Source organism: Frieseomelitta varia, unplaced genomic scaffold (assembly GCF_011392965.1).
Source record: "Frieseomelitta varia isolate USP_RPSP 00005682 unplaced genomic scaffold, Fvar_1.2 scaffold_429, whole genome shotgun sequence".
NCBI lineage: Eukaryota > Metazoa > Arthropoda > Insecta > Hymenoptera > Apidae > Frieseomelitta > Frieseomelitta varia.
In genome coordinates this window covers 17,805-41,565 of record NW_025110178.1, presented here as the reverse complement: position 1 = coordinate 41,565, position 23,761 = coordinate 17,805, and the positions used below count along the sequence as shown (strand labels likewise).

Genomic DNA, 23,761 nt, shown 5'->3' with positions numbered 1-23,761 from the left:
CCCTCTCGCCCCTCGGCCGAACAACAAGCCACTGACTTCTCGTCAGTCGACGTTGAAGACTGCTACGTACATACGTGTATATGCCGACACAATTCGGTGTTGGCTGCTGCTCGCAACAACCCGTTCATCGTACGGATCTATCTCTGCACGATATATCGAGGGAAAAAGTGCCGTGCGGATAGAGGAGAGAAAGACAAAGAGGAGGAGAAAGAGGGGGTTCGTGGCACGCCGGGGGAGTTCAAGGTGTTGCACAATTTTACGTCAGGCTGTGTTTCTCTCTCCGAGAGAGAAATCACCTCAGCCGACGCGATCCGAAGGAAAAAAAGATAGGAGGATTGACAGTGAGTGTCGCAGACTCTGGCACGAAGCGACGAATTAGTAACGTTTGGATCGTCGTAGCGCGACTCTGTGCAGACTCGAGAAATTAAAACGGTCACACGTATCGGCAGAAACCGCGTCTAACGAAAGGAGAAACCACGTGGAGAAATCGATGTACGATCGATTCAAGGAACAGAATTAGTTACCAACAGACACACACGCGCAGTTTACCTTACTAACTGAGAGTAGTACATAATACGTGAAAAAACGTGTTTCGCGCGTTCGACCCACGATCTACCGGTAATGAAAGATGTCGATAGGACACGCTTGTGCCTTGGACGCGTTTCAAAATTGAATTCGTACGGAAGGTAACCTCTGTGCATACAAGCCCTAGATCGTGAACGTTTCGCGATCTCGTTTAACGTGGTTCGGTGACCGATCGCTGTGCGCGCGAGCGCGCGCGCGCTCTCTTCACCTCGAGGAAGAAACAAGAAGCAGCGACGGATAGAGGTAGGGAAGAAGAAAAGGGAGAAGGACGCTAAAGGAGAAGGAGAATCAGGAGAAAAGGGAAAGAGAGAGGCACGCCGCGTGGACACAGGCCGTACGACGATCCGTGTGTCTGTTTCGTTTCATTTTACCGCTTTTTCAAGCCTGACCGTGGTAGATGAGGATTCGCGGAAATTTCAGTCGATACAATTTTGCGTTCTTCTTCTTTTTTCGTCGGTAATTTGTTTGTTTTCTCCCTTACTCGTGTACGTTTCTGCCACGTGGGACTAACCGCGCGGATTTGTAAACAAGGACGCACGAATTTGTAAACAATCAAGGAAGTTTGACAGAGCGAGAGAATCATGTACAAGTTACTCGGAAGCCTCGGACAATATTTGAAATGGCAGGAAATAACGACGGATTCGATGGTGTTTCGGTTACACAATCGCTTCACAACGGTGCTGCTTTTCACGTGTTCAATACTGATCACGGCCACCCAATACGTCGGCAATCCGATCTCCTGTATCGTTCAGGGTTTACCCACGCACCCTATCAACACTTATTGCTGGATAACTTCTACGTTTACTATGCCGGACGCATTTAATCGGCAGGTGGGTAATCCAGTTTAAACGACTGCGTCCCTAATTTTCCAACTCGGACTCGTATTTTAATCACGGCTATCGTTTAAACCACTTGTTTTCGACCTTCGGGTCCTGACGGTCATCACACCAATTGCTAATAGCTATAGAATAAAATTGTTGCACCGACTGATTTTTACTGTGAAGACATTTTCAGCTTCTGTCTGTTACGTAGCAATGATGCAATATATATTTCTCATTATGAGAAAGCTCTGAAGTTAACGCATTAATTGCCGAAAATGTTTTTATTAATTGTTTGAAATTGTTTTTGCAGCTGAATATTCAGCCGCGTAATGTAGATAGATAAAAAGAAAGATTTATTGTCTCACGACTATAGAAGCCATTATGCTTTCTCTCGTGTAATAGATGTGTGTTATTTATGTTATCTGTTGATTTTTTAAATCAAAGTAGGCGACATTAATTAAAATATTGAGAAATATCGTCGCATTTAGAAGTAGATACACCTTATAATGATTGCAGACGCGAACTGTAATTGTAATTCTTCTTTTAAAAATTTCTTTTAAGTAAAGTCTTTAGTTCCTTGGTGGTTATATTGTTATTTAATTATATTATTTAGAAAGTTACTTACATGTATAATAAAAAAAATTAATAATAAATTGAAAATACCAAATGAAATCATTTCAGACTGCTAGTAATTATCAAGTTACTAATCTTTAAATGTAATGTTCCATATATATAATTTTACACTTATTAGGTCCGTTTGAATTTTTAATTGCGCGATTATCTAATTAGACTGGATATAGATAAGATAACTGGATATAAATAAAGATTCTTATATACAGAAATGAAGTGGTTAATCATAATTTTACATACTTTTAAATTTACACTCGGTCCTCACCTTATATACGTAATAGATTTGTCAAAGATAACCGTATTCTTCAAATAATTATCCAGAAACTTATGATACTTAATTAAGAGTAACTAGTTCAGTCAATATATAATTTTTTAGTTATTGTAACATTAACTATCCTTTCGACCAATGTTTCTGATGCAACGTGATCAAATTCATAGCATGACGTAAAAAAAAATAAATTTGATCAATTGCACCTGCAATCCCTCGTCGTTGACAAATTATTTGTTTCTTTCATCAGGTTGGACTAGAAGTAGCGCATCCAGGAGTGGCGAACGATTTCGGCGACGTGGATGCGAGGAAATATTACACTTATTACCAGTGGGTCTGCTTCGTGTTGTTCTTCCAGGTAAAGACTCGTTTATTAATCTTGCACACGCGACAGATAAAGCACACGACAGCTGCGCGCACCTTCTTGGTTTAGGTTTTCCTTTACTGTCGTTGTTCTCACCTTTCTCGTATAGGATATCCGAAAACTGATTCGTAAGCACGATTGCGCCACTGCAAAAATTGATCGGTTAAAAATTTCATCACTGTTTTGCTTAAGTGATAACTCTCATACTTGTAAAATTTCTTTCTCATTATTTTTTTTTTGGCAAGAACTGTTTTAATGAACTACAGACATCCATATTTTTATTATTAACTTGAATATGAACAAATCATTTTAATATTGTTATGCAATTTCAATTCTTTAATGACTCCATTTCTTGGAATAAAATTTTAATTACCATGCGATTAATCGTCGAATGACTGCGTTTATCTAAATTTAAGTTCTTCGTAGATAGGAGAAGACACGTTGCATGGAAAGATATTTGAACTGTTTGCCCTCTGACAGGTTCTGATAAGTAGTGTTCTGCTGTATATGTAAATATTCTTCATAGCCACAATTTCTTTTGCTAATAAAAAGCTCTAATACTAAATCTTTTACATATCGCTGGGGGCAGATTACATCGGCGTATATGTATATCAATGCGAGTGTAAATTTGCGTTATTAATTACATGTGAATTATATAAAAATATGCTGATGCAATTTTATTTAAATATTTCTTAATGTCTCAAACGAAAGGATCAAAATATTTCTTTTATTGAGAATATTAATAATAAATATTAAATTTATTAATTATCACAAATTATATTAAACATATCTTGTATATATATATGTATTGTATCAATATAAGTATAATATGTTATTAATCAATGGAATATTTTTTTAGGCACTACTGTGTTACATTCCACAATGGTTGTGGAATATGTGCGAGGGTGGTCTGATCAATGCACTAGTTATGGGTATGAATCATGGTCTCGATCGCGAAGAAAACATTGACAAGAAAAAGTCAATGCTAATGATTTACCTAATGCAGTATAGGAAGGTAATAAGAGATGAAAGTTTTGTCAAATTCTGTCTACGACAATTTAAAAAATTTACATTCCTCCTTAAATTTTTTATTTGAAATCATCATATCTTCAGAGAAAGAGCATAAAAGTAAAGGGGAGAGAAAGGCTGAGACAATTTGGTTAGATCCAATTTGCCTTCATTGAGTCCAATTTATGCCAATTCACCGATTGCTTCTTCTTTCAGACACACAACACGTACGTGTATCGGTATTTTGGCTGCGAGGCTCTCTGTTTCATTAACATCTTTCTTCAATTGTGCTTGATGAATCAATTCTTTGACGGCGAATTCCTCAGCTACGGTCTACGAGTACTCTCGCTACCTGACGTCCCTCAGGAAGAGCGTGTCGATCCTATGGTTTATATTTTTCCACGCGTGACAAAATGCATATTCCACAAGTACGGTGCATCAGGAACAATACAGAAGCACGATTCTCTGTGTATCCTTCCGTTGAACATTGTCAACGAGAAGACATACATTTTCATTTGGTTTTGGTTTACAATTCTGTTGATCCTGCTATTGGGCCTGATGGTCTACAGAGCTGCCATAATCTTTGCTCCAGCAATCAGACCGAGATTGCTTCAAATGTCCTCAAGACTTCCTTCCATTGAAACTTGCTCCAGTATCAGCAAGAAGATTGATCTGGGTGATTGGTGGCTTCTCTACATCCTTTCTTCTAACATGGACTCGTTAATATACAGAAACTTCCTTCAAGAACTCACTAAGAAAATGAGTGACACGCATTCAGTCGCTTAGACTTAGATTTTTCTATTTTATTATTAGAAGTTCGAAGGATTAAAAGACAATACAGTCATGGACTGATTTATTGATTGGTCGCCAAGAGAGATCCATTTGCCCCGTTTCTCTGACAAGTCTCCATTAGTTTTTATTAAAGAAACTTGAAGAGTTACAGGCAAATGTATAGTTACTGACTACATATGTCTATGTCTGGAAATGATGAAACAGATAATTTCCTAACTAGCACCTAGAACAAACAATTTCTATGTATGACTGACGTAGTAACCACGGCGAAGACATTCTTGATGCCGCGTTAAAGTGACCACGTTTAGGATCTCCGTGCGTATGCGTGTGTGTATGTTTGTTGCGCGTGTATGTAAATATAATAGCGATGTGTTACGTACACACGCACGCGAATCATTATATTTTAACAATATTTCTTCATTTAGTGTTCGTTCTCCAAAGGAAACAAAGCTATTTTACTTCTCCGAGAAGTATTGCTCAAAGCAAATCATTTCTATAGCATTAGAAAAATTCTTGATCGTGATAGCGTGCGAGGATATCTTTTACTTTACAACGTTTTTTTACCATGAGATCATCTTGGTGTTTTTTTAATGCATCGATCTTGCGAACGCGACGACATATATTACCGTATGTTATGAGAAACGCAGCTATGCTATTTCATATATTTTATTTAAATTTCCTTTAATTTCCTTTTCTTTCAAGTTAATAAAGATTTTTTTTCTTTTCGAATTCTCATAGAATTTTCTCAATATTTTATATTGAATTTTATTTTAATTAGATTGGAAATAAGTTAGTCGAATAACAGTACCAGATAAAGTAATTTTCATATAGTTTATCATGAAATGCATTTAAAATTTTGTTACAAATGAGAAACTAAGGAGATGGATCTTTAAATAATTGTTATTATAAAGTTATTATTATTTTATCCATTTCCATGAGTTTAGAAGACGCAAGTAGTTTAGGCATTTTGTATGGCAAACGATTATCTGCCCATTTGTGTTCCATCGACAAGAAAACATTGTCGAAGAAGATTTCTATTGAACGTTAAATTAAACTTCGAGCAATATACATTTCCTACTACGTTTTAATCAATTTCTATGTCGCTGCACGAGCGTTAAACAAACTGTATTATATATATATATTTCCTATTGGAAAATAAGAATCGAAGAACAAAAGAGCGGGCCGAATTTTAACGGTACTATATTTTACATGATTAATAGGCAATTAAAGAGAGAAGTAAAGATTGACAAAGATGCATGATGTTTCGTATATAATTCTACAATTTACATTTAACTACTACAGCGATATTGTATCAAATGAAATATTGGTATAATAGGTAATACACCTACATTCCATTTAATAATATTTTGTAATAATAGTTGCAAAAGAAGATGTTTCGTATAGTATATAATTTTGTTCACACATAGGAAATATTTGCTTATTCCTGTCTCAATTTTACCATAGCGTTTAATCGATAATTTAACCAATGCTTAATTTCCTAAGTTAGTAGGGAAGTTGAAATGTAAAGCTCCGACACGCAATATATTTCTTCTCTTTCGGATAGTCTATTGACGAGTGTAGAAAAACGATAATGTGAAAGATTAATAGGATTCTCGATATAAGATATCGAGAATATATTATACTTTAATTCGGCGATGTTATATGCTTCTTCTTTAGCATTATATTGATATTTAAAAGAGGAATAAAAGTTTTCTATTTAAAACCTAGTATGTTCTTATTTTAATTTTACGGAATAAAATATTGAGGAAGGATCAAATATTAAAGCGCCTTAGTGACGTCGATGGTGAAGTGTAGCGTTGCACTTTATGTTCCAGACAAGAACGTTCGCAAGAGTTGAATTGTGTGTGAGTAGAATCTTGTGGATTGAACTCGTAAACGACGAGTCGTAGGATTGATTGAAAGTCAAGCGATTATTTCTTACCGATATGGAAGGACACGTGGATTTCTTTCGTACTTGTACTGTTCACATACCCTTTATGCACTTTGGCTTTGCACACACTCACATACAGTCTCTGTCTCTGACTGTTATTTTTCTCTCTATTACCTGTCTCTCGTTATTCATGAACCTGTTTTATGGACATTGGCTAGCCAATCATTTTAAAGTATCAGGTTAGTTTGATTATCCTAGCGATCGAAGCTGATCGTTCTTTCACCAAATAAAACAGGTTCTTAGATCAGTGACCAAGATTGACAATAATGAGTATTTTTGAGTACAACGGCCGCGTTGAAACGCGATGGATGTTAAGACTTCTTGTCAGCAGGAAAAACCGGGTCGTTGCCCTGGATCACAGATATCCCAAAGTCAGACAATAAATTTCTTCATGCTGATAAGAAACTCCTAAATCGTCCTTTGTTCGTATAATTCTATAAGAAATTATGAAAATGGCCTGAACATTTACGATTTTGTATAAAATTTTTATTGTAATGTAAAATCATATTATGATACATATCACCGACCTCTTTGAAGTTTCTTTTTAAACTTTTAAGGAAATAAAGGCAAATTTTAATTAATATTCACTTATTTACCTAAATCTATGGAACGATATTGTAGAGGAAGATTATTTTTTATTCAACTTTCATCCTTCATTGAGCATTTTGCATTTATATTATTTGTCAATTGGATGTGATAAGTTTGTGTCAATAATTGTCTATATTTGTCGTACGCACTTTTACTATGTTTCCAAACAATTTTGATTCGAATTTTGAACGTAATAAGCGAGGAATTAAAAAGTTATTCGAGAGATTTATGAACCCTAAAATGCTAGCGCCGCGTTGCGGCGAAATGCTAGAACTAATCGCTATTGCTGTCCTTGTTGCACAATATTGCCCTCCTTGTCTACGAAAAAGTCATGTGCTGCCACCTATCAAATCTTTCATTTTTTTATATTGTTAGTTCTAATCGAAATTGAGAGATGACACCATTCACAGACATGAAGGGATTGAAAGTGTCGATGATAATGCGAGGATAATATAGGAAGTGATGATGATGTGGGTAAGGTGAGGAAAGGTTGTGCGTTTCGTCTCAGAGTCGCTGCCTAGACTCATCATCAGTGGGGTTGATGGCAGCGACTCCTTAACCCCAGACGCTTGTTGTTGTAACTACTCGGCTAAGGCTGGATATGGTCACCCATCCTAGGCGGTTCCGCACTCTGCTTAAACATCGAATATCGATTGACTTCGACGCTAGGCGCACAGCCACTTGCGGCTTGTGCAAGTTGGTGTTCGAAACTCGTACTCGAGGAACTATAGGTCGCTACACACAAGGACAACAATAGCGATTAGTTCCACCATTTCACCGCAACGCAGCATTTTGAAGTCCATGAATCGATTAAATTTTCCATTTGCCAAAGAAAAAAGAAAATAAAGGGATTAATTTGCAAATTTTTGCAATTCTTCCTGCTGAATTACATCCTCGGCTAAACAGTCTCCTGAATTATTTAATTTTCTCGTTGAATTTGAATCAAAACTGATCATGACACAATTGAAGGTGTATTATATAAATTAATATTAAATTAGACAAATGTATAAAACATTAAAAATATACAAATTTATTAAAATTAATACATTCTATTTTTTTCAAGTCTTTTGCACACACTTATCCTCGTTAAGAAGCTTGAACAATTGATAAGATTCTTCTACCGAGTATTCAATTAATGTACATTGAAACTGATCTTTAAAAGCATTCTGAAACAGTGGTAGCACATCTTGAATAGTTAAATTTGCATTAAGCTCTTGACTAATACTTGTTACACCTTTTCCTTCGACACCGCAAGGTACGATATGATTAAACCAACTTAAGTCTGTATTACAATTTAGAGCCAAACCATGTGTCGTTATATAACGACTTCCATGAACACCAATGGCACAAATTTTTTTGTCATTTACCCATACACCGGTGTTTGGGGACGTTTCACCTTTAATGCCATATTCTGCACATAAGCGAATAATCATTTTCTCTATTTGGCAGACATACCATTTAATGCTGGTTTTAAATTGCTTTAAATTTAATATGGGATATGCCACTAATTGTCCAGGTCCATGAAAAGTTATAAGGCCACCTCGATTAGTTCTGAAAAATTCTGCACCTAAACTTTTTAATCTCTCTTCATCTTTTACTGTATATTCTTTATCTCTAATTCCAACTGTATATACTGGATCATGCTCAAGCAATATCAATGTATTGCAATTATCATTTGCCAGCTTTTGGTGGTGTTGATTAGATAATATCATTTGTAGCTTAAGTCCAGAACTGTAACTTAATCTACCTGCCCACAAAACTTTAACTATTTTTGTAGACATAGCGGGACAATGTCAATGTTCTTTATTCTGTATCTCTTTTGAATCTGCCTGTTTTTGTATAGTTATATGTAAGAGCCAGGAAACCTGTAAAAAAGAAATATATTCAATATTAAAATGAAAAATATAATTGTATGTAATATATAATGTTATACGTAGCATACATAAGCATCTGTTGCAGCATAAAGTTTTTGCTCATCATTCAATGGATGCATATGCCATTTACTTTTTCTCACTTTTGGGTTCTTATTAATCTTCTTTTTTAGCTAAAACAAAAAAGATCAAGGAACAAAAAAGATAAACAACATTGATTACCTTTTGATTTACAGTTTTAACATAAAAAAAAAAAAATACCAACCAAATATTCTGTTAATTTTTCTAAACTCCACCGGCAAGATCTGTTTAACACTGTATTCGCAAATTTACCACAATCAACACAATTATTTTCCACAACTTTAGAAGCTGGGAAGTCCTTAAAATCTCTACCTAGCTTCCAAATATCACTATAAATAAATAAATCATACAATGTATAAATTTTATTCCAACAAAGTTTTATTAATTGACTTACTTTTTTATGTTAACTCCAACTAATCTCACTTTTGGATGGCTTAAGAGGATCACAAATGCAGCAGGCAATTTTGTAAACGAATATATATGTAATAGATAACAGACCTTTTCACTGAGACAAATCTGTGCTAAAGCTGTTTTACCAGATCCGCTTTGAAAACTAAAGGGCCACTCCAAGTCAAATCCTATTGGTATTTCTCTATTATACTTTTCTACTTTTGTTCTAAACAAATTACAAAAAAAAATATACATAAAATATATATATGTTTGAGAATTATATCTTCTATCTGAGTCAATTGTGCAAGTCTTACATAAGATCATCACAAATCATAGCACATTCGTTAAAGTCACTGACATAATTAATATATCCATTGAATATAATTGGCGAGAGTTCAGATACTTTTAATTCTTCCTTTGGAGGATTCTCTAAGGATGCCTGATAGAACATTTAGAATTAATAATATAAACAAAATTTTAGTTATAGTTGGTTAACATACACAACCTGATATATTAATGAATTTTGATTTTATAAAGAATGCAAAACAACAAAAAAATACAAAATGATTATCTTGCTGGTTAATTACAAAAGTAATACCACTAATCAAATTAATTACACAATAATCTTTTTTTCATAAATCAAAGTAAAAATAATATCAGCAAAGAATTAAGGTTAGGTACATTAGGAATGATCAATATCAATAACGATACTAAATCTTCAATAAAAAAATTCCCAAATAATTCTTATAATATAGATTCATTATCTTTTATTAATGTTAAAACACTGATATAAGATGTATGTATATATATATATATATATATATATATATATATATATATATATATAATAAAATAAACAACTAAATATATATATATATTATTTAAGACTTAATACACATGTATATATAATAAAATAAACAACAAATATATACATATATATATTATTTAAAATAAAATAACCAAATTTATATATATATAAATAATATATTTATAAATTTGAAATTTCAACTAATACAGAATAAAAAAGTTTAAACCACCATTACAGACTTAATACACATATAATAAAATAAACAACTAAATATGTATATATATATTATTTAAAATTAATAAAAATAATCAAATTTATATAAATATATAAATAATATATTTATAAATTTAAAATTTCAACTAATAAAGAATAAAACATTTTAAACCACCACTACAGACTTAATACATACATATATAATAAAATAAACAACTAAATATATATATTATTTAAAATTAATAAAATAACCAATATATATATATATATAAATAATATATTTATAAATTTAAAATTTCAACTAACGCAGAATAAAAGATTCGGGGACCTAACAATTACTATAGATCATTCTGGAGGAAATCAAGACACTCGCTTCAGATTAGATTGCTAAAATTCCAAGATTATTATTTTCACTTTGTGTATTTTTTAAATTTATCAAAGAGATCAAATCGGTTGTAATATTTAAAAAAAATCAGCCTGTAGAACAGTTATGCGAACGACGCAGAGGCGAAAGAGATTGCACTTGTCAGATCTGGCAAAGAAACGAAATCGTAGAGCCGGGAACAATAGGCAAGCGCCTGTTCCAGAGCGAGGACGAACGCAATCGTACGTTCCGCGGCGGAAGTGCCGCCACGACTCCCCTCCCCATCCCTCTAATTACATCGGCAATTATGAAAGTAGCGTGTTATTATCAGGTTGTAGTTTGACTCGTCAGTTCCGGTAACGAGCAAACGGACGTTGCTCCATCGTCGGTCGTTTCTCTTCTTCCTCCAGTTTTGCGCGGTGCCACGATCGATCAGGCTATCGACTGACAACGAACACGCGTGTGTGCACATTCGTTCGTCTTGATAGCACGGCAAACAAAATGTTGGCCAGCGGGAACAACGGGAGGTGGGCGAGCACATTAACAAAAAACGCAAATGACTTTGCGTAACCATTATGTTTCATATCGCGTCGGCATGATGTTTCCTCGCTGTCTTTTTTGCTTCGATTTTCCGGCCAGGGCTTGTGCATCGCCTGGAGGGGTGAAAGATGAAATATCTGGATGTTAACAGCGACGGGATAATGAGAAATTCCGGTATCGATCGAGGTGTATCGGTCTTTTTTAACGGTGAAATTTTTCAACACTGGAATACCGTGTTCTCCTCGATAACGTTGCGAGATCACCGTGTGATTTTTCAGGGATTTTCGTAAATTTTGTCGATTTTCGAGGGAAGAAGAAGAACTGGCGAATGTTAATTCGGATTTATAAAAAAAAAAAAGAAGATTTGCCAATTCAGAAATCCACGGCAACGTGCAAACAGAAATACATAAATAATAATAACCTCTGATCAGGTTCCATTTTTCTAACTTTTAATTTCCATCGACATTCACGATCTGGTTGCCGCGGCTAATACAATTAATATTTGAAACTGCGAATAATCATCCCTCGTTACGAGATCACGAAATAGTTCAGAGACCGTGCAAGACTTTTACAGCGAGTTAAATTAAATAAATGTAGCACGAATAATGAAGTAACAACGTACTCAATAATTCCCAAGTACATTTTTAACGAGGCACAAATAATTTCAAAAGTAACGTTTTACACCTAACTACGTCACGTGACACGAGCTCGATTTCCCGATAGAATTTGGTTAACCGTAGCTTCGCGAACACGAATTTGAGGATCGTTGGATATTTCATCGCGTCGAAATACTTTCGCGATCGCTTCGAAAATCGTCGTCCTGAGATACCGCGATCGCGAACGTGACAAATCTCGATCTGCCTTCTCGAACCACCTGTGGAAAGTGACGCTCCCTTGGTCAATGTCTGCTTTCGTCCAGATCTAGGTAAATATCGTTTATATTTCTACGCCGCGTCGATAAATATTTTGTATCCACGAGACACGATCCGCGAGACTCGATGAAATTGATTTGTGGTGTGAAATGGATATTTTCTTTATCTTCCTTTCGATGAATTTTTTTTCGCGAGATCCGTACGGGCAATGACGAGATGATAATTAAGCGAATAAAAGTCGAGCAGTCCAAGTGAAGTAGCAGGGCGGCGAGTATTATGAAAAAGTATGGACCTTGGCGGGATAATGTGAAGAAACGAAGAAATAAAAGTTAGCCGTTAACGAATGGCACACGGGAGGAAAATAATACTGTGTTTCAATTTGGATTTTATACACCAGAGTGTTAAACGTGCTTATACTTTCGCGCAATGTTTCTTCATAAAGTAAACGCCCGGGTAAAGAAGAAAAATATCGTACAGTCGTTGAATAGAAATAACAACGCGGACGAATAATTCTGAATTTTAATCGCCGTTCTTGAGAACTGAATTTCTCGGTTACTTGGAAGAAAGAGCATGAAGTCTAAATTGCGCAACATTCTTCGGATTATATGCGAAATATCTCGATGAGGAAATCTCTCAATTAGTAATAATTAATATGGTAATTAATATTATGTGGAATACGGTTATTAGACTGCGAAGTTTCACGCGGAAAGTTTCAAAGTTTAAAATTGCAGTAAAAAATATTCAAACTACCTAAAAAAAGTTTTCCATTATTTCGTTTTTTAAATTATATAAAAAAATATAAAATAAATTTAATAATGAAATAATAATAAAATTAAATAAATAAAAAAACAAAATAATAAATAAATATAATAAAATAATAATAAATGAATAATTATAAATAATAATAAATAATAAAATAATAAATAAATATAATAAAATACTAAATAAATAAAATAATAAATAAATATAATAAAATACTAAATAAATAAAATAATAATAAATAAATATAATAAAATACTAAATAAATAAAATAATAATAAATAAATAATTATAAATAATAAAATAATAATAAATAAATAATTATAAATAATAAAATAATAATAAATAAATAATAAAATAATAATAAATAAATAATTATAAATAATAAAATAATAATAAACAAATATAATAAAATACTAAATAAATAAGTAATAAAAAAATAATAAATAAATAATTATAAACAATAAAATAATAATAAATAAATATAATAAAAGACTAAATAAATAAAATAACAAATTTATATTTAAATTATGTCAAAAATATAAAATTGCGCACAGTTTGCCAATTACAGCAGCTTCAAAACGAATCAAAGTGAAATGTAAATTATGCAACTTATGCTTTTGAAAAAAAAAAAAAAGATCGCAATTGCAAACATCGAGCAAACGTCAGCCAGATAGCGAGCTTATCGCTGTTCGATTTACATCGCGTAACGTTCGTTTCGTGCAAACTGCACCGCTGCTAAGACGTACTAAATTTCCTAACAAGTCTCGATTATCCTAATCCTTCGTTAACAAGGATTACACCGGCTGAAACGTCGGTAAGGTTAAGGCAGTCCAAGGGTCAAGTTGTTATCAAGATTCCGTATAATTGTCTCGATAAGTACGTTCAATTGGCGCGTTGTTCTGCTCGCTATAATCCGTTCGATCGTTTTGACGTGAATGCGACGAACATAATCAGCCACGACGCGATTCGAGCAACACGCTCATGCCTACCGTCGGTTGTTACATTGTGCAACGAATTCATCTACGTGTCATTTAGCTCTCGGAATGATTTGACTTGCGAATAAATCGCGGACGTTTATGAAAATGTATATTTTCATATCTGGACGAAAATTGTGCGTATTTTGTGTACGTGATTTTTTTTTATTTTTCATCAGAACGTACGTGGAAACGAATTGCACGCGTCATGCACACTCGTGACAAACTCGTGTTCCCTATGTCAATTTTCTGATTATGTGATCGCAAATGTGTTGCACAAATTTATAAGAATTTAGAAATCTTTGTAGTAAGCGTTTTTTCCTTTTCAAGAAAGTAGTATATATAATAAAATATGACGGAAATATTCCTTTCTGAGTTTTTCTTTTGAAAGCATTCTTAGACGAACAATTGTTCACGAAATCTGCGCGCATTTTCTTTCTTTGGAACAAGCTTGAACAATCAGCTACCAGATTACAAAATGAACTTAAAATGAAGTTAATTATATATATAATATTATATAATATTGTGTATTATATTATATATATAAAATTATACTATATTATATATATTAATTATATGCTCATTTATTGGAAAAAAAACAATTAATTTTTGACCAACCTAAATACGAAAATATATTAAAAAATAGTACACTCGAAACACGATTCTAACACGTAATCGCGGGTAGCACTATGACACGAATTTGATCTGTATCGTAGATGATATAGCATGCTTCATTGTACACAGCCATTAAAATCTAATATTTTCTACTAATGGCTATTTTTCTTTACCCGTGAAAAATGAATGAATAAATAAATAAATAAATGTTCCGAGCACTCGGACAAAATGTGACTAACAAAAATTTGGATACCACAATCATCCATTTCTTTTTTTTTCTTTCTGCGGCTTGATAAAATTTTTACCACGTCCGCCAACGTGTTCAACTGAACTGAATCGCGCGGCACACCCTGTTGTAGAATCGTTTCGTTGCGCAGGAATAGAGCTCATAGAGCTCTATCACATTCGGATAACTCGACGAGAAAAGCGGATACCGTGGAAGGGCAGAGATCGATCAGGTTGAAATAATAAATGATCGGGTAAGGGCCTGGATAATTCGCATACCCGGGCATCGCCACCCCCGCCAGACGAAAAGAAACGGCGAAAGTCGTGGCCTCGAGGAACGCTTATAACCCCGGCAGCTTATTTTCGCGGCGGTACGTGCCCGCCACGAGTGGCTGAGCACACGTAAGAACAGTTTCTAACGGTGCCATCCTGACTCTGGTCACGCATCGCTACGAAACAGGGAAAACAGAGGAAGAGAGAGAGAGAGAGAGAGAGAGAGAGAGAATTACATCGTTAGAAGATAGAATCTCGAGTTTCGCCTGCTCCTCTCTTCGCCTTTCGCAACCTGGCCCTCGCCTAATTACCGCGAGTTCGGTACGAGTGGCTCCTCCTAAATGCTCTAAATTAAACGAAACTGCTCGGCGCCGATGAATTTTCGTGGCTACAAGGATAAAAGTCGAGAAGGTCGAATGGAAAAGCTGCTTCGTTACTCCGTTCCCTTGATACACTTGTTGACGCTGGGCAACTTAAGGAAGTGGTTCTACAAGTTTCATGGAGAGCTGGCGAGGGAGTTGGAGAGGAGACGGTGGAATACATATATATATATATATATTTTATATTCGTCTTTATGTGCGAATGGACTCGATTTACGGTTTCGGAACTTTTCGTTCACGTTCGAACGTATTTCAAACGTTGATGGTGATGGAAATTGTAATACACTCGATATTACTGAAATTTATGTTTTAGAATCTCCAATGTACAAAAATCGAAACCAAAACGACATTGGAGATAACACAATACTATATTTATCGAAATAAAATGAACTAAAAAAAAAAAAAATTGAGAGTCGAGAAAAGTTTTTATACGTATTTTAATACCATATTGTACAATATAATACCATTTTATATAAAATACACTCAATTTTATAATATAAATACACTCAAGAACATTTAGATCCTAGAACAAAGAAATTTGAAGCACCTTTCGTTACACAAAATATAAGAATTAAATGCCAGATGGTAAAAATTTATTAAAAAACCGCAACATTTTTCGCTCAACATTTTCTATAATACAATTTGCTTACGTTATCCTAGCACGGCGCTCTGTGTCTTCTGAGCAAAAGTCTAAAAGTTTAATATAATTAAGAATGCATTTGTTTTTAACCTCTTGCGCTGAAATGCCACGCACGTCGAGAACTTTTTGCCTGAGAATTGCAATATTTCCTCAGATTCAAGCATATTTAAGTATAACCCAGGCAAATTTATTACATCTCAATAATTTTTATCCGGTGATATCATACCGACGAGTTCAAAAAGAAAAAGAAAGCGACGGATTATCGTATACGGTTCGGTCGCTCGTTATGGTCCGCAATCAGAGTACTGGCCGATGGCCGAGTGTCGCGAGACCCAAGCTACTGACTACATAAATACATACACGTTCCAAGTGGAACGATGTATACGTCTATATGTAATCGTTAGTAGCTGGTTCAATTTTATTTCTTTTTTGTATTTTCATTATGAGTGTTATAACAATAGGATAGTAGGAAATAAAAACAGCTTTTGCTACTTTTATTACCTATAAATAATATTATTTATTTCCGTTGTATCTGATACGTTAGATTGCATCTGCGTTAGCTACAAACAAAATTGTGACAATTGCTACATTTAGCGCTGTATCTGTTGTCATTGCCTATGCAAATGAAACATCTCGATCGTTTTAAGTTTGAGAGTTTCAAGTTTTGAAAAAATGGAAAACACTAAAAGACTAAAAAATACAAAAAAATACTAAAAAAAAATACTAAAAGAAAACTAAAGAATACTACTAATGAAAAATACTGAAACACAATGCACTGAAATACACTTCCGACCATTCGCTATGACTGCTTCTTCAGAACGTGACTCGGTACGTGCGTTCGTCACCGATTTGACTTCTTATTAGAAAAGTTATATGATCCCATTTTTCATCGCCAAATCGTAGCCCGTACAGGCTAACTTTGGTATGACTCACACAGAAAGTAGGACTTCAAAACGGGTCACCGCAGCCACCGTTATGCAAGAATTAAACACTAATCTTATCTCTCGATACGTATCATGACATGCTGTCCGCCGACAAGTGAACCAATTGTTCTGTTATCGACGATTAAGATTATCCGGTGTAATGATTATCAGGCACTTAACGCTCCGAGTGTCAAGAGACAAGGCAAGATTCAATTCACGCAAAAACCTACGCATAAACCGGATATATATACGCGTTTCGTCATACACGTTCTATCCAGATGTTCCGATTCAGACAACGGAGGGTTGCGCTTACGGAGAAGCGAATACGAGCTCTCGTTGTTGGGTCACGCGCGCCTCGGAGGGGCAACTCTCGCGCCCGGAGGGGTGGCTGTCGCATAGATATGTAAACGAAGGATCCTTCCTCAATAGGCAGGAGAGCCTAGAGGAACGTTGAAGAGGAGGCGGAGCGACGGTGAGCAAAGTGGAGACGATCCGGACAGAGGCGACAAATTCACAGAGGCGTGTATCGTTGTTATCTGATTTCTATGATTTGTCCCGGGATTTCGGGCTGCCACGTACGACCGGCGAAATAACCGGGCGAAGGAACCGGTAACGAGGCGCGATGGCCACGCGGAGCCACGGGGTCTATAACGATCCTTTGTAACGAGCCGTGGACGAGAACAGAGGGAACAGGATTCCCAATTTGTGTCTCGATTCGTCCCGCGACCACTTTTCTCATCGTCGTCTCTCTTCGCGTGAGACCCGATCTGGAACGTAACGAACTTCACGCGGCTCGTAACCGAAGCAAACTCGCTGGGACGTGGCAGTAGAGGTGTAGAGGTCGAGGTGCTGCCAGTTTCTCGAATCGAATTGACCGGATCAGCCTTATCTCGATTGATCCGATTGGAATTACTAGATCGGCTTACACGATCGCCTGTCTCTGCCGAGGTCTCGGGTAATTAGCATCGATTCGCTTACGAGTTATCGATCAACACTGGCCGAGGAAAATATATCCGGATGCCACCGGAGGAAAATTTATGATCACGCGCACATTTAGCGACGTGTGTGTATGTAACGAAGAATATTTCAATGTTCTGTTAATAATATTGTGAATATTACGTAATGTATTTTATATTAAATTTTAAAACATCATATAAATAAATAAATATTATAAAAAAATGTTGTATTAAACTCTTAGATTAAGCATTAATTAATTGCATCGCATAATTGGACACGCGGAATTTGCAAACGTTTACAAATTCAAATCCCGTAGAAATTTGCTTTCTCTTTCGAATATGGGAAACCATAAATCCGTAACTCGGACAGGGCGTCAAGAGGAAAAAAACGCCACCCTTGTGCCCAGTTGCGCGACAATTTTAAAAAAAATCACGTGCATTCGATTCCAAGAGTGAATAATTCTCTCGTGCCGGACGTGGGAAGTAATCGTGTTTATTTTAGTTGAGAAAGGAGAAATCGAGGTGACCGATTCTGTTCGAGAGCCGCAAGTACCGTCTAATCGATTATGTAACGCGTTGCGCGTCATTATCACCGGCGAGCGGTAACGTTTCTAACCGGCATTCAGTCGCGTCACTTCCGAAAATTGGAGAGCTTGCAATTAATATTCATTCGTAATTGTTAATTGAACAGCGGATAACCAGCTGCGGGTAAGCTGTAACCTCGAAACTCTGTGCGGTGGTCGACGAAGCCGCATATAACGTCGTTCGACTCCGCCGAGGGATTCGATCGCTTTAAAATTGCAATTAACGCCTCCAAACAGATCAAACACCAGACGATTCGATCGTTTTATCCTCTCGACAACTATAACACTTTCCGAATCAATCCCTATCGAGGTTTTCTTCTCTTTTTTAATATGAAATGTACCAATAGCTCGTAATTATTATTACGAGAATCTATTTTTGTTAAATTCAAAGAGATTCAAAAGTGTAAATAAAGTTTTCGATCCATTGACGAATAGTAATTCGTGAGGTTGAATTTACAGTTCTACGATTTTTTATTGCGAAGTCGCGAATTATTTTCTATTTTTAGAGTCTAAAGGGAAATTTTTGGACCAAATTTAATCGATACGATTACGGTCATTGTATCAATTTAAATTATTTAGTTTTGGAGTTTTTTATTTCATTGAAAAATTGAATGTTAAAATTTAATATTCTAAATGCTTGTACCATAACATGTTATAAATATGTGTTAAAGTTTTATTAATTTTGTGTGTGATAACGTGATACAAATAATGTAACGTTATTACATTATTGCGCAAGATTATTACACAAAATTTTGACGAATATTTTTGTGCACAATTCTCTTCTCAGAAAGAAAATTTTTCACCAATAGAGTACGATAAAATAATTCACTGTCACTTCCAAAATTTGTCACTTTTAAAAAAGAAATTACATTATATTTCTTCTTTACCTTTTAAAAATAAGAGCGTTCTATATATAGATAGAAATATATCTGCGTTATTAAATACACCGGCAAAATTCCAACAATTTTCTAACTGTAAATACACATCTGTCGCTGAAACGAGAAAATGATATCACGGTTTAAAACGTACAATATCTACACCAAGGGAACGGAGTAAATGTTTAAGTAATTGGTACAATATAACTTTCGACGAATACTTTGAACAATAACAGCCAGGTTTAAACTTGCCGAAGGAAATACAATTTAAACGTTTTATACGCTTAAAATAACGCTGTTCTTTGAAACAATTCTTTCCTCCGCAACGAATTGTCGCAATTTCCTTTTCAATATTTCCGCCGACTTACCTAGCTTCTCTCTTCAAGCAGTCTCTCCTCCTTCAGAGAAAGAACTGCCTCGACAGTGATGCACTTTTCTGTATAATGGCAATAACTGTTGAATACGTTTGCCAATTGAAATAAGGCAATTATTCGTTTCCTTTAAGACAGTACGATTATTGAAGGCAACGTTTCTCTGCGCTACCCCTCCTCCATCTTCTTCCTACAGTGCATATCAATTCACCGTTTCCTAATTTAACAGTGGCGTTCAGACAGCTTTAACGTTTCATATTGTTTCGTGCCGAATGACGTCCTATTTTCGTGATAAAATTTGCGAAATATTTCGATGCAAGTCCGATGCAAAAATTCAATCTTCAGCAAGAAATATCATTTCTCGTTTTCGAAATATTCCCGCTTGAAAATTTTATTGGAAATCCTCGGTATCGTCATCGTGCATCAATGTATGCTGCTGTAATTAATAATATTAGTAATATTATATATATAAATTAGTAATATTACTAATATTACTAATATTACTAATATTTTATATATATAATATTACTAATATTACTAATATTATATAAATAATATTACTAATATTACTAATATTATATATATAACATTACTAATATTACTAATATTATATATATAACATTACTAATATTACTAATATTATATATATAACATTACTAATATTACTAATATTATATATATAACATTACTAATATTACTAATATTATATATATAATATTACTAATATTATTAATTACAGCAACATACATTGATGCACGATGACGATACAGAGGATTATATATATATATATAATATTAGTAATATTAGTAATATTATAAATAATATTATTAGTAATATTAGTAATATTATATATATAATATTATTAGTAATATTAGTAATTATATTATATTAATATTAATAATACTATAATAAATTATTAAAAATATTAGATAACGTTTAAATAATTAGAACTAAAGTACTTTTTACAGAAGAAACGGAAGAATTGATGACTTCAGCAGTCGGGGGGGGGGGGGGAGGGGGGAAAAATAGAGCAAGGCGCTGAGTGAGAAAACGCTGATACAAAAATCACCGACGCACAAAAAAGTGAAATTTACTTCTGTCAGAGATCTGCGCGGGGAGTTCGATATACAGGTATAAGGCGTAAGCCAGCCATGTATAAAAAGGTGGAAAGCCCGGGGAATCTAATTACGCGATGGAGAAGGATCCTTTTTTACGAGCTTGCGATGCAAACGGCGTTCCGCCTAACATGTGGAATTAATTCCGCCAAAGTGAATTCGTTTCCTTACCTGGATCCTCCATAACAATAAACTCCGGTTAATAAAATCGCGCGTTAAACGCTTCGATTCAATCATCGATCCCACCATTTCTCAAACAAGCTCGAACATGGACTGTAGTTAAAGTTTTTTCTACTTGTTGTTTCGTTACTTCGCGCGTTTAAATTTTTACACTCGGAACCGAATTGCCCGTGACCTGTTTCTTTTTGTTGAATCTTCGTGTTGCTGCATACGAATTTTTGGAAAAGTTAATATCGCGTGTGAAGTTTTTAAGATGTCATTTACCATTTAGCAGTTATTTAATGCAGTTTTAACATTGGAGGACAAACAATTATTACAAATAACACGGTATGTGTTTTTGCAATTATGTATTGATGAAATGTAACAGTGGAGGAATGAGTAAATTTCAAAATTTGGATATATAAATGTAATATATAAACTTGCAGAAATTTATAGGTTGTATGTATTTTAAGTTCCAAAATTTGAATATATAAATGCATATATAATACATAAACTTGCAGAAATTTATAGATTATGTACTTTAAGTTCCAAAATTTGGATATATAAATGCATATATAATATATAAATTTGCAGAAACTTATAGGTTATGTACTTTTGCTATATTTTATTTATAGAATGTTTACTCAACCAAAAAAAGCTGAATAACATCAATGCGAGTTCATTCTACATTAAATGTACAAACTTATTGTTAAATTGAATAATGAACTACTGGGAAAAATTGTTAAATAATTAATTTCCGTACATTATCTTCAAACAGCATCAAACATTTTGTTTGAAAGCAATACTTTCAAATGTCGTCGCTGATACAGAGAGTTAATTTTCCACGAAAGTCGTTTAAAGAAAGTAAAAATTGTTCGATTCGTTCCTAATTGGCTGTGTTCGTTAACGAGAGAAGAGAGGAGAGAAAAAGTAAAGGGGGAGAGGAAAATCAAAGAAACGTGAGAAAAGAGACGCGGCAACGAGGTTTAATCAAATTTATTAGTTCCATGGAAGAGGAATGTTAATCAAATTTTATGGGCTAAATCTGTCGTGAGTTGTTTATGCCCGCATAAACCAGTCCAATTATCGTGAAAGCTTCAAGCGTATCGTCTAGTGGATTACCTTTGCACGTGAGCGTACTCGAGAGAGGGAGAGAGAGAGAAAGAGAGAGAGAGAGAGAGAGGGATTCTCACGTCGATACGCTGGAATCTCGCCAAACTTAATTTCAAACCTAAAAATGATGTGTGCCTCCTTTGAGATCATAGCCATAAACGAGAGAGGGAATATCAAGAAGAAAGGGCAAGAAAGAGAGAGAGAGAGAGAGAGAGAGAGATATCCTTCTCCTCGTTGAAAAATTTCGCACGTTCTTTAACTTGTACGGAGCTTGCTCGATCTTCCATTTACCCTTTTGCCTGAGGAACAATTTTTCTCGCCGGTCTTATGTGATCATTGGCGAAGAAACAAGGAACGAACGGACAAAGGGGAGAAAACACAGGCTGTTCCACGCAATTGGATTGAAGAGCAACTGCAGGAGATTAATTTTGATGAAACTGTACGATCTAAATTCGCACGTCGTTCGATGAGTTCGTTTTACAACGAGAGATCTCGTACGAGTACGTATCTCGTAACGTGATATTTTCGATAAGTATTTTTCGATTAAGCACAAGAAAGTGTGACGTACATCAGGTACAAAGTACAACAAATGTACAAAATGACGAAATAACGTTTTACTGATCTTCGAGCAAAAATTCTAGTCACTGAATGTTCAAATTACAACTCCTTTAACTTGTTACGAGGTTCTTTTCAATCAATTGTATTACCAAATTCTATGTTTTATCTTCGGATGTCTTGGCATTCAACTTAGGTTTCATTATTTCGAAATCTCACGAAGTTGAAGTATTTATAATATTGTAATAAATTGTTGTTTATTTCTCAATATTATATTATATTCTGTGTCTATATTATATAGCTGTGTTTAATCTACATACAAACGTTTCGTTTAGTAAACAAATAATCTTCATTGAGTGCTTCATCTCGGAGTAGGTAACTCAAAATTGACCAAGAGTCTAAAAGTTCAAAGAGTACGACAAATTAATTTAGTACAGCCATCTTTAAATATATATTTCTCGATATTTATTCAACATGTTGCATCGTTCGCTGATTATCTGCACAATTAAATTTCAGCGTACGATATTAAGCAGCGTGAATAAAATGTAAAAAGAAAAAAAAAAGAAAAAAAAAAGGTAAAACGATAGTCGTTGGAATTTTTCGTCGTAAACAATCGATCGATACCACCATCGGGGAATTTTCTACGAAAGGGACGGAAGACGAGCGATACACGGGGCTGTTTCAACGTTTCACGAGACGAAGCTCTTCTCATGGGACCGTCAACACGATTAAACCATTCCACGGACCAATATTCTCCGGCAGCGCAAATTTGCGCAGGCAACAGTTTTGCATTCCAAATCGTCGGAGGTCCGACTTGCCGCGTAATGTAGGCCCGGCCCCCGTGTAAACCCGGCATAATGAAATCCGTGCCATTAGGCTGGCCAATGGGGTAAATTCTCCAGGCTGGCGCAAACGTCGGTTTCCCGCTCGACCCCCGAACGTTGCAAACCACCCCGCTACGCCACGGCTCATTCGATTCGATTCGATTCGATTCGATTCGATTCGATTCGAAATCGAATAGAGCCGTGCTTCTCGACAATGCTCCGGAAAATTCACTCTACGCGCGGCCACGCGCGTATACGTGTTGCCGTGCCC

The 23,761-nt window shown here is 34.9% G+C and overlaps 2 protein-coding genes across 6 annotated transcripts; one reads left to right on the top strand and one right to left on the bottom strand.

The window, feature by feature from the left end:
* The first annotated feature begins 33 nt into the window (after nt 1–33).
* On the top strand, nt 34–6,786 carry LOC122531964 (innexin inx1). The gene is made up of 4 exons (XM_043660339.1): nt 34–1,415; nt 2,555–2,662; nt 3,528–3,683; nt 3,893–6,786. The coding sequence occupies exons 1-4, from the start codon at nt 1,167–1,169 to the stop codon at nt 4,460–4,462; spliced, it is 1,083 nt and encodes a 360-aa protein (XP_043516274.1). The 5' UTR covers nt 34–1,166; the 3' UTR covers nt 4,463–6,786.
* A 1,226-nt stretch (nt 6,787–8,012) lies between these two features.
* LOC122531967 (putative lipoyltransferase 2, mitochondrial) lies at nt 8,013–10,102 on the bottom strand. 5 transcript variants are annotated; one of them, XM_043660350.1, is made up of 6 exons: nt 10,031–10,102; nt 9,664–9,788; nt 9,354–9,575; nt 9,144–9,288; nt 8,950–9,051; nt 8,653–8,872 (listed from the first exon to the last, which is right to left on the bottom strand). In XM_043660350.1, exons 2-6 carry the CDS (start codon nt 9,681–9,683, stop codon nt 8,801–8,803), a joined length of 561 nt encoding a protein of 186 aa, XP_043516285.1. In that variant the 5' UTR covers nt 9,684–9,788; nt 10,031–10,102; the 3' UTR covers nt 8,653–8,800. The 5 variants fall into 5 exon arrangements, with proteins under 5 accessions (XP_043516282.1, XP_043516285.1, XP_043516284.1 ...); XM_043660349.1 differs by lacking the exon at nt 10,031–10,102 and adding an exon at nt 9,967–9,985; XM_043660351.1 differs by lacking the exon at nt 10,031–10,102 and adding an exon at nt 9,855–9,930.
* Nucleotides 10,103–23,761: the final 13,659 nt, after the last annotated feature.